At 51.1% G+C, this 11,866-nt stretch overlaps 1 protein-coding gene across 2 annotated transcripts in view; it reads left to right on the forward strand.

Moving 5' to 3' along the window:
• PLEKHD1 (pleckstrin homology and coiled-coil domain containing D1) overlaps window positions 1-11,866 on the forward strand; it is a 32,295-nt gene that overhangs the window by 10,343 nt on the left and 10,086 nt on the right. For both annotated transcript variants that reach the window (XM_072839071.1, XM_072839070.1), the window contains exons 2-7: window positions 871-964; window positions 1,309-1,398; window positions 1,628-1,704; window positions 2,574-2,665; window positions 3,720-3,772; window positions 11,582-11,676. In XM_072839071.1, the coding sequence (XP_072695172.1) occupies window positions 871-964; window positions 1,309-1,398; window positions 1,628-1,704; window positions 2,574-2,665; window positions 3,720-3,772; window positions 11,582-11,676 (501 nt within the window). The remainder of the gene's footprint in view (window positions 1-870; window positions 965-1,308; window positions 1,399-1,627; window positions 1,705-2,573; window positions 2,666-3,719; window positions 3,773-11,581; window positions 11,677-11,866) is intronic.

Raw genomic sequence — 11,866 nt, forward strand, 5'->3', positions numbered from 1 at the left:
CAGGGGCCCTGAGAGCAAGAAGCCAGCCACTCTGGATGTCCCTGAGCCTCGGGGCTTTGAGGCCTGTTTGGATCTTGTCTCAGAGGGTACTTGGTGTCTTATTGTGGTCAGCTCCAGTCATTAGTCCTAGAGAGTCCATAGTGTGGGTCTAAGTGCTCCACATGTTGGCCTCAGGCAGTTGCCTCTATGACAATCAGAAAGCACCAAGGTCCCAGAAACCCTAAGTTAGACATGAGTCCCAAAGGAGGCCATGGAGCACTCAGACAGAAGAGGATGCGAGGGTCTCATGTAGACGGCAGGCCTGGCCCGGCCAGCCTGGTACCCACGTTCCGTTCAATGGCCGGTTTCATGATTACTTGTCAGAGGACCCATCTTGGAATCTTGTACAATGTCTTAGTGAGGAGGGAGGCCTCATCAGGCTCTGTGTTCTCCTAGAGCAGAGAGGCTGAAAGGCAGAGATGGTGGGAAAGTTTTCTTCTTTCCCTCCTCCCCCTTCTCCTGCGGTAGACCCTAAGGGACTGGAAATAATGACTCAAGGGGTTGAAGATAGCAGAGAGGAAGGACTATAGGAGCCCCCCTGTGCCAAAGGTGCTAGTGGGGCGGGATGGAGGTGGCCAGACCTGGAGGCCAGCTGTGGGCTCCCCACGTCAGGGGCTCACCCGTGCAAGGGCCAGGCTGCCTATGGTGCTGGGCAGCTGGCCAGCTGAAGCCTTTGCCCAGATGGGGAAAATGAGTCAGTGAGGGTGAGTCGGAGCTGGTGCCCCCGGAGGCTCTCCATGTGCGTGCAGTACCTCCAAGGCCTTCTTACTGCCCCAAGAAACCTCACCCCTTCCCTCCTGGTTGCCCCTTCTTCCCCACCACCCACTCTAGGTTCTTCATCATCAAAGAGAGCTTTCTTCTTTACTACTCTGAGAGTGAAAAAAAGAACTTTGAAACCAATAAATACTTCAATATACATCCTAAGGTGAGGCACCCCCCCACAGGGCCACAGTGGGGAGGGGCCCCGAGAGGCAATGGGGGGAGGGCATCCCATGAGGGCAGAAGACCAGCTCTTTTCTCACTGTAGTCTAGCAGAGTCTGGAGAACAAATCCTTCTTGGGGCCCAAGACTCCCTCCCTCTCCTGGGCTGCCCCCCCCAACCCTCCTGTGCCCCAGAGCCCACCCCCACCCTTTCTCTTCCTTCTGAGAGTTAGTTCTGGTCTGGCTCCCAGCCTAGGGCCCTTGGTAGGACCTGGCTTTGGCTGAGGGCTCCAAGAGGGCTTGAGTGACATGGGCGGGTGGGGGTTCCCTGTTCTGGTTCTTTCCCAGGGTGTCATCCCCCTGGGAGGCTGCCTGGTGGAGGCCAAGGAAGAACCCAGCATGCCCTATGCCATGAAAATCTCCCACCAGGACTTCCATGTGAGTAAAGCTCTCCCCTCAGCCTGGACTCAGCAGGACAGACCAGCTTCTCTGGGGACCTCCAGATCTCCTGGGGGAACCCCTCCAGTGGCCTGCTCTGGGAGGGTGTCAGTGTCCTAGGGGTGTATGATAGAGGGGCAGAGCAGGGCCTGTGGAGCCCTGTGGGCAGCCTCTGACATCCTGGCAGTGGCCTCCTCTCAGGTATACCTGTGGCTCCTCTTCCTGGCAGGGGAACATCTTGCTGGCTGCTGAGTCCGAGTTTGAGCAGACCCAGTGGCTGGAGATGCTACAGGAGTCCGGGAAGGTGTAAGTGCTCATAGGCAGGGGAGCAGGTCCAGAAAGGGAACGGTTATGGGCTGGGTTTACCCTGATCTCCTTGCCTCTCCGCTGGGATCCTGGGGGGCACTGAGGACCCCTGCAAAGAGTAGAGTGGGGTGAAAAACTGTCTGGGCCTCCTTGCAAACAGTTGGTTTGTTGGTTAGTTTGGGGAAGTTGGTTAGTTTGGGGAAGAAAGGACAGGTCAGGGTTAGAGCATCTGTGAGGGGTCTGCTGAGTGGGCTTTGAGCACAGTGAGCTTTGCCTGTCTGGAGTCACAGGTGGACACCACTTGTCTCCAATTCTTGGGAGCATCCAGCATCACTAGGAGGATTTGGCTGCCTCCTGACACCCGTCTCACCTCCCCAGGCCCACCGTGAATCTTAGCACAGACTGGACCTAGTGCTTTGTGAATCGGAGTCCAGATCATAGAAACCTCCAGCCCAACACGGTTCATTTGCATGTAGACCCCTGTCCTGGCACCTGCCTATTCGAGCTGGGGCATGCTTTTAGTCCAGCAAATAACCCTGAGTGTGCCCCATGCCAGGCCTTGTGCCAGGTAGTGGCATGCGATGGTGGAGAGAGCAGCCCAGGAAGCAATCTCTTCCCTGCTCTGAAAGTGCTGCTGGCCTGGCCCACGGTGGCCCACTTTGCAGCCTCGGCCAGCCCCCAGGGACTGTAACTGATCGATGCTGGTGGCATGCCCAGAGCCACGGGTGCCAGGAGTGAATGGGGCTGGGATTCTGGAGGAGACAGGATGGGCGGGTACAAACCATGCCCAGTCTCCTTCTCTAGCCTTCTGTTGTAACGATTTTGTGTCTCTTCTTCTCTCCTCTGTCCCATCTGCCCTCCCTCCCCAGGACTTGGAAGAATGCCCAGCTGGGAGAAGCCATGATCAAAAGCCTGGAGGCTCAGGGGCTGCAGTTGGCCAAGGAGAAGCAGGAGTATTTAGGTTGGCTAGAGGGAAGGACTGGAAGCTGAGGCTCCCTAGGCAGCTCTTCAGGGACGAGGGGGATAGCCGGGGCTTGGTGGAGGACCCAGGAAGGGGAATCTGGGGCAGGGCTTAGCAGGCTACGGGGAGCCACGGGCCAGCCCAGAGCCTAGAGGCTTTCACCGTGTAACCTGTGTCCTTTTGGCTGGCATGACAGGAGGCAGGAGAACCTGGTGGCCAGGAGCTTGGGCTCTGGACCAGCTGTGCCAGTTGTCTGTTAGCTGTGGCAGTGTAGCCTCTGTAAGCCTCAATGTCCTCATCTTTAAAATGTAGACAAGAATAGTCCCTCGCTCTTAGAGGTGGTGGGGGCGGGGTGGTCAGGGGAAATGAGAACATGGCTGTCAGCACTTGCATCAGGCACACAGGAGGGGCCCCATAAATGGAGTTGATGTTATCCTGCCTGGGGTCCCCAGGTTTCTGGATCTGCCCCTAATAACTCCCACCTGCCAGCCCACTTTAAACCTGACCACAGGGTTCCAGGCCCCTGTGCACCTAACTGGCTGGCAAGCATGCTCTGTTTGGGAAAGAAGAAGGTGAAGACTGGGGGTTTGATGCTTTGCCTGGGATCCTCTCCCCTGCCCCTTTCTTAGACACTTGGGGCCTCAGTACTGATTCCCCTTTGCCTGGGGCAGACACCCCTGCCTCCCCCTGCCTCCCCCAGGACCTACCCTCCCCTACCCGCCAGACACTAGTGCAGAGGGGAGGTGGTCTGGGGGGCAGCACAAAGAAGAGCACTTCTAGGGGGCTGCAGACACCCCCTGAACTTCTGAAGATGAGGCCATCCTTGTCCTGTGAGCACACAAAGCAGGGACAGTGACCAGAAAGGGTAGCAGCTGAGGCCAGTGCAGCAGCTTCTATCCCCTGGAGCTGGCTCTGCCCTCCAGCAGCCTGGGCATGGCAAGGCTGACCGTTTTCCTGGGCGATCCTGGGGGTGAGGGAGGTCACTGGAAGGCACTGGCCCCCTCCAGGCCAGCGCTGGAGTGAACTCTCTGTGAGGGTCATGCTTGCTTTGCAGACAAACTGATGGAGGAAACCGAAGAACTCTGTCTTCAGAGGGAGCAGAGAGAGGTAGGCACACGGAGGGTACTAGGAACTGCTGCCGGTTCCCCGTCTCCCACTTGGGGGTGCCCCTTAACAGCCAAGGTGTACTGACCTATGTTTCTGGCATTCAAGAAGCATGTAGGGGAGCAAGACACCCAGAGAACTCACTGAAAAATCACACAGGTGGCGTCAGACAGGCGAAGCCACGAGGTGACAGTGCTTAGGACTTGTTCTGGCTTCTTGTCAGAAGTGGATTTCTTCTTGCCAATCCCCAGGGATGCAAGTAAAAAGTATAGGTAACCATGTTCTAGAGAAAGCCATCCCCAAATTGTATACATCAGTAGGTAATGAGCTGCTTGTCACTGGTGATCTTCTGTTACCTAGAGAGGGGCTTCTGCACCATTGGGGTGAGTGGGTTGGATGCTTACAGGGGTTCCTTCATCCTCTAAGTGACACAATGTAAGTTCCAAAAAGGCCAAGCATTAGCCTGGGGCAGCCTGTAGGGAAAAGGAGACTCTTGCTTCATTTGAGGATAGTGAGCCACTGAGGTCTGCCTCATTTGGAATCTCTGTGTGACATTGGTCCTTGCCTGTCCTGAAGGGACATCAGCACCCCTGAAGGGCAGAGTCAGGTAGTGATAGCAGTACAGAGACTTGGAGCCAAGCTGCCTATGTTTGTGTTTGACCTTCACCACTTCTAGCTGTGTAACCTTGGACAAGTTACCTAAACTCTCTGAACATCAATATTCCTACATGAAAAATAGAGATAATGGAACCCATCTTAATAGGATGCTGTGAAGATTAAGTGAGATGTTACATATAATGTACTTGGCAGGGATGCCTGGGTGGATCGGTTAGTTAAGAATCTGCCTTCAGCTCAGGTCATGATCCTGGGGTCCTGGGATAGAGCCCCACATCATGCTCCCTGCTCAGCGGGGAGTCTGCTTTTCACTCTACCTCTGTCCCTCCCCCCTGCTCATGCACTTGCTCTCTCTGAAATAAATAAGATCTTAAAAAATAAAGTGCTTGGCACATAGGATGTGCTGAATGTTTGTTAGCATCATGATCAGGTTACTATTAATTATGGGCCCATCCTGCACGTGAGCTGCCTGAGATCTGAAGCTGCAAAGTGGTTTGCCCACAGGAGAACCTGATTCAGTCCATTTCTCTTTGCCCAGTTGCTTTTCCTTGTCCTTATAGGGCTGGGCCCATCAGCCTTGGCTCAAAGCCCACCTCTGTGACTTTTCTCTTGCTAACCACCTTTCCCAACCACCCCTCACTGGGCTCTGAGACAGGTCCTCTGGTCAAGAAGCATCATGTCCCTATAGAACTCCAAACATGGGTGGCCCAGCACAGCACATGGCCTAGGATGAGTGCTTGATAAATGTAGGATGACTCCATGAATGAATATTTCCAATTCTTGTAATTTCCCATCTTGATTTTCATCCAGTAGGACAATTTATCCTCATTTTTCTTCTTCCAAAATCTTATCTGATATTCTTGCCCACTTATTCATTTTGTCCATTAACGACAATAGGAAAAACCAAACCAAAACAAACAAACAAACAAAAAAACAAAACCCAAAAGCCATTGAGGATTTGTATTAGGATTGCATGGATTTGAGGACTGGCTTCATGACAGTGCCGAGCCTTCTCCCACCCAGCGGTGTTTGGGCCTCCTTGTCTCCATACTGTCATCCAGGTCCTGCCTGAGTGCCTCGGCGTTTACTTCACATAGTTCTGTCATTTTGAGAAGTGAGACTTTCAGTGCGTGGTCAGCAACCTAAAGGCAGATAATTGAGGAAGCCAGAGGAAGGGATGGAGTGACGGACATGGCCAGCAGCAGGGAGAGAGACAGCCTTATCCATCAGAGAGGCTAAATCTGGGGCAGCAGTCAGCCGGAGGAAAATTTAGACACTCTATCTAGGTCTTTAGCCAGAGAATGAGGACAGCGGAGACCCACCGCTCACAGGCCTCACTTAAAGCCATAGCACGTCGGAGGAGCAAGGCCTGTCAGCTGTAAACTCGCTGATTGTGTGTTTTAGGATGTGGATGAGACGCGCATGGGCCCAGCTGATTCCCACGGTGAAGGCTGCTGTGGGCAGGCGCGAGGGAAAGCTCTGTGGCCAGGTTCGGATGCCCCTGTCAGCTGCGCTCTGGAGCAGGAATAGATTCAGGCCTGCCCTAACTTGCTCATCCGTGCCATTGGTCTACCTGTCCCCTGCCTCTCCCATCTCCACTGCAAGGCACAGGTTGTCTGGGCGTGCCTTGGGCCACTTAGGGAAGCATCGGGCAGGAGAGCCTAGTGATATGATGAAGATTCTCTGGTTTTTAAGGGGCAGCCTGGCCTAAAGGCAGACTCAGGGTCTGGAACTAGGAGACTGAGGTTGAAGTTTGTGTGGCCTTGGGCAAGTTAACCTCTCCGGGCCTCAGTTTCTCTATCTGTGATGCTCTGGTAAGAGTTAATGGCTATGCCCACCTAGCTCTCGGGTTGCTGTGAGGCCCAATGACATAGAAGGCAACAGAGTGCTTTGTGGATGGGCAAGGCCCACGCCGATGTGAGCTGTGTGGTGGTGTGGCCACAACATCCTCCACGTGGAAGAGAGGGCCTGGGACTCTTGACACGTGAGCAGAGACTGCCCTGTGGCCAGAAAGCCATGCCCTTCTTTGGGCACAGGTTCCTCAAATGTCCCTGGCTCCCTGTGATCTCATCTCTCTCATCCCCTGAGGAGGGCAGCCTGCCTACCTTTCCTTTTCTGGCTCTCCAACTCTGAGAGCTCAGCATTGGCCTGGGAAATTAGAAATGTCCAGGGCCCAGTAGGCAGGCATCTGGCCACCCAGGCTGCTTCTGGTTAGAACACAGACTCTGGGTGTTGGAAAGAACCTCCTACTTCAAGATGAGGCTCTTTGCTCACCTCCCTGATGGATGATATCCTGATCCTATGATGGGCAGCTCACAACCTCTGGAGCTATTCTTGGCCTTATTTCTCTGTGGTTTGAAATCTCTTCCTTTTATTGAGCTAGAATTTGCCTTCATGTGACTTCTTTCTAACCTTGTACTCCTACAACTTAACCAGGCCCAGGAATCAGAAGAACGCACACTAGGTGGTGGACAGAGGCTTTAGCTGCAGCAGATCTCGGCTGACCTCAACCTATGTGGCAGGGTTGCTACAAACGCTCAGATCATCTTGCCTACAGGAACAGAAGGTTCTAGCTGTTCCAGGTTGATACATTCTGCTGTCATTGGTCTCAGGCTACACCTGGACATCAGTTTAAGAGTCACACAGGTGAAATGAAAGGAAAAGAAGTGAGCAACCAGAAAGAAGATTCTCTTTCTTTGTCCTTATTAATATATAGTCTTTTTATTAACAGTAGAAATCATACTCTTTGTAGAACAAACTTTGTCCTCAATCCCACAGTTGACAGACAACTGCTGCCAACATTTTATTATTTTTCTCCAGTCTTTAAAAAAAATATACATTATTCTAGAGGCACCTGGGTGGCTTTGTTAGTTAAGCATCCAACTCGTGGTTTCAGCCCAGGTCATGATCTCAGAGTCATGAGATCGAGCCCCATGTCGGGCTCTGCACTTAGCATGGAGACTAGTTGAGATTCATTCTCTCCCTCTACTCTGCCCTCCCCCTGCCTGTGTGCACACACTCTCTCTCTCAAAATAAATAAAATATTTTAAAAATATGTATATCATCATATACATATTAACGTATATATAATTCTTATTATTCTTATATATTTTTTCAATGTAATAAGATCATAGCAGATATTCAGTTTTATGGCCCACTTTTTCATTATACCTTCATGACCACTATACCTTTAGCAATTTTTAATGTCATTTTGCATTCCTTGCAAACATCAGTTTTAATGACCATGTACTGATTCATCCTATGTGATGTTCCCTTTAACCATTCTTCTGTTTTTGGACATCTAGCCTGTTTTCACGATTATAAATTATGCTACAGTGAACATTTCTGTACACATAAATCTTGGTCTACTGTCGAGTCATTGAGGAGAGATTCCAACGGGTGAAATCACTGAGTCTGGGCAAGAACTTTTAAGACTCCTGATGCATATTGACAAATTGCTTTCTAGAAAGTTTGTACCAGTTTTCACTCTCACCAGCAGTGTATGGACAGTTCCATCTTGCTCTACCCTACTGCCCACATTTGAGTCCTTCCTTCAACATTGACTGGCTGTAGTGTGGGGAAAGGGACGAAGAGATGTGTGACTTTGAACAAGTTACTTGACTTTTATGTACCTCTCCTTTTCTCATCTGTAAGCTGAGGATAAAAATATTGTCCGCTTTCAGAGTTGTTATGAGGATTAAATGAGTTAATACATGTATAGTACTGAGAAGAGTAAGCTCACAGAGAATGTTATCCATCATTGTCATTATCATATACAAGATCTATTTCAGAATTCTCTTTTCCATTCCTTTAAATTGCTGTCCATTCTTGAACAGATACCACACAGTTTCAGTTTATGATACTATCTGTCATTTATTAAGCACTGTGTTGCAGACAATTTGCATGGATTAGCTCACGTTATCCTCCCATGAACACTACAAAGTAGTACTGCCCATCTCAGAGAGTACCCTCCTCTCTTCTCTCTGCACTAGATCCAAAGGCAATCTAGACCACAGCTCCGGCTTCATTTACTGTGTGTGTGCAAATGACTCCCCACTGACAGATGCAATCCTTTTTCTCTGCTGAGCTACAGCCCTTTAATATCCAACTCTTGATGTCACATCTCCAGCCAGAGTTCTCAAAAATACTGCAAACTCAGCGTTTCCGAGACCATTCATGATCTTCTCCAGCACAGCTAGTGCTCCTCTTCTAGTGCTCTCTATCTCAGGGAATTCACCACCATCCCTTTTTGTGCAGATTGGAGACTCAGGAGTCATGCCTCACCCTGTCCTCCCCATCCATCCCCTATCCCATTCTACCCCTGAGTTCTGATGGCACTGCCCCCACATGCTCTAGAACCTGCCTAGCCACTTCTTTCCATCTCACTGCCCTGCTCTGGTTCACAGTATTAGGTCTTGACGGACTAATGCAGTGGCCTCCCACCTGGGTTCCTTTGGGTCCCTCTTCATCCCTTTTCTCCATGCTGTAGCCAGAGTCATTGTTTACAGTGGAAGTCGGGTTATGTTGCCCACCTTCTTCCCCTATTCCCTGCTCAAAACCCTCATTGCTTGTTTTTGTTTAGGTAAAAAAGACCAAAATCCCCAGCATAGCCCAAGGCCCTGTGCAGTCTAGCCTCCTTCGCACCCTGTTCACTCTCATTCTGGACCCAGCTGTATGGACCTATCTTGGTTTTTTCAGGGCAGCTGTTTTCCGAAGGGCCTTTGCCCATACTGATCCTCCCGGAATGCTCTTTCCTCTTATTTATCCACCTGCCACCTATTGGCTCAAGAATCTCCTGCTCCCCCCCACCCCATCAATCATTCCCTCCTTCTTGTCCAAGGCAGCTTTACATAGAACTATGTCCCTGTCCTGCACATCACGTGCCTTGGTTTGTAACCATATTCTCACATCAATACTTATTTTATTAGCTTCTGATTCATGCACTGAACTGTAAGCTCTGTGAGAACTGAGGCATGTCTGGGTTTGCTCATCTTCACATCCTCAATGCAGAGTCTGCCAGATGCTTGGCACATATTAAGCACTCAATAAATATGTGTGGCATGAATGAATGAACCTATAAAAAAAAATCTCATTGGGATTTTTACTGGAATTGCACTGAGCCTGTCAATTAACTGGGAAGAACCTTTATTGTAATCTTCCCAATCAGGGACCTGCATTCTTTTCAAAAGCACAATTACTTTTATGGGGGATTTAGAAATAATGCAGTGAAGCATGGTGAACAGAGATTATTTGGCTTGGAAGAGAGGAGACTTGGGGACAGAATAGTTGTCCCCAACACTTAAAGGGAAAATGGATCAGTCTTGTTCTATGGCTTCAAGGGGAGAAGGCAGACCCACTGCTGGAAGTTATGAGGAGGCAGATTTGGGCTCAGATGGAACTGGGGGATGAAACTGGCTGCCCCCTCTCTTAGGTGTGTCCCTGAGGGACTCAGGGTGTCCAGAAGTTGGCTATGTCTTGGGCTCTGTCAGTCTTCTGTTTGGCTGAAGAGCTGCTCACTGGCTCTTCCTTTGCTGGCTGGCATATTCAGGCCTCATGGCTGAGAAGGAGGGCTACAGGGGAGCCAGTAGCTGAGGGCGGCAGGTTCCCAGGCAGGGAGGCCGCTGCTGACGGAGAGTCTAATCAAAGGACAGCGGTGGCTGGCGAGGGGGTTGGAGGGTAGTTTCGCTCCATAAATGACATTCAGCCCTCTCATGTGAGCCCCTCAAAACTTTCAGCAAAGTCTTTGGTCCTTCCTCAGTGCTTCTGTATTTGTAGCTTTCAGGCAGTGCCCCTGCTGAGGTTGAATCCAGAAGGAAGATTTTTTTTTTTTAATTTTTATTTATTTATTCATGATAGTCACAGAGAGAGAGAGAGAGAGAGAGGCAGAGACACAGGCAGAGGGAGAAGCAGGCTCCATGCACCGGGGGCCCGATGTGGGATTCGATCCCGGGTCTCCAGGATCGCGCCCTGGGCCAAAGGCAGGCGCCAAACCGCTGCGCCACCCAGGGATCCCGAGAAGGAAGAGCTTTGAGCAGGTCATTCTGGGGTGAAATGAGCTGTCTTAAGAGGGACTGACTTCCCTGTCACGAGAGCCATTCAAGCAGAGCCCAGGCCATCTCTTGGCTGGAAAACTGATCCCCGGATTCTAGTATCTGATGAAGACCGAAGCAGCTTTCAAGTGCCTTTGACCATAGAGGGCTCTGCTTCATGAGGGCCCATTTCTCTGACTGTCGCACAGCGCTAAGTATGGCCTGGGCCCACAGTTATTGACTTAGAGGGGAAAAGCATTTTCTCACATAGACCTGGGACCAACACAGGAAGGAGGGGTAAGAAAAATCAAATGATTGCTCTGCCCTGTTATCTTCAGGAGCATCTGTTTCACTCTCTGGTTCTTGGAGGCCTAGCAAGGGCCTGCTGGCCTCTGAGGTGCTAGAAATAATATCCTCCCTCGGGGTGAAATGTGAAGGACAAAGCAGTTGTCACGAAACTGCTTCCAGCTAAGCTTCTCTTGAAGTGTACCCTGCAGCCCTACCTGCCGGTAAAGCCCAGGAAAACGGGACTCTTGAAGGGCATATACTTGCTGAAAAAATACAGTGAGTGCTTGCTGGCATTCCTGACAGGCCTAGTCTGGCCCTGGGGGCCTGCCCTGCACTTTTTGGCTCTCCTGTTCCCTTCTGGCCAAGCGCAGGAAAAGCTGCAGCCACCTGGGCTGGTTACTTCCTAGATGTCTTGAGGGGAAAAAGAAGAGTCCTGATTTTCTGACTTTCGGGTTGGGAATGACTTTTCTTTGCCACCCTTAATGGATGTCACTCCAGGGATCTTTAATGGAAATATACACTCACCACTTTTCCCTCCAGGGCTTGAGAGCCAGCCAACATGCCTGAGGATGTAGAGTAGACATCTAGAATTATCATCACCTCTACTCACAGGGAACAATGCTGGGATTCTTTCTAAAGCCTAGCTGCAGCATGCTTGGTGTGTTTGATAAGGCCAGGCCCATCATGGATTTTGGGCTTGTTGAAACAGTGTGTTGCTGGGTGGGACCAGGGCTCCCCAGGTCTTAACCCCGAGTCTGCCCCTGCATATGCCCCAGCCTCGTACTGCAATCCGAGAGTGGCCCCTGGACTAGAGTTCTGGTTCCTGACCTCAGGGGCACTTGGCTGCCCATGACTCCTCTTCCCCTCTGGTTTTCTTCAGGAGCTTGAACGCCTCAACCAGGTGCTGGAGGCCGAGAAGCAGCAGTTTGAGGAAGTGGTGCAGGAGCTGAAAATGGAACAGGAACAGATCAAAAGGTGGTGGTGGTGCCCAGGAGAGGGTGGGAGGAAGGTGCGCCGTGGGCAGGGCATTAGAACCCACGTTTCCCATCAGGCCTGGGGAGATGCCTCCCAGGAGAGCCTCACCACTTGATGACTTGGTTTGGGACTGTCTTCTCAGTGCTTCGGGCCTTGGGGCAGCCCAGAAGGAGCTGTAGACCCCACACAA

This window comes from Canis lupus, chromosome 9, assembly GCF_048164855.1.
Source record: "Canis lupus baileyi chromosome 9, mCanLup2.hap1, whole genome shotgun sequence".
NCBI classification, from domain to species: Eukaryota; Metazoa; Chordata; class Mammalia; order Carnivora; family Canidae; genus Canis; species Canis lupus.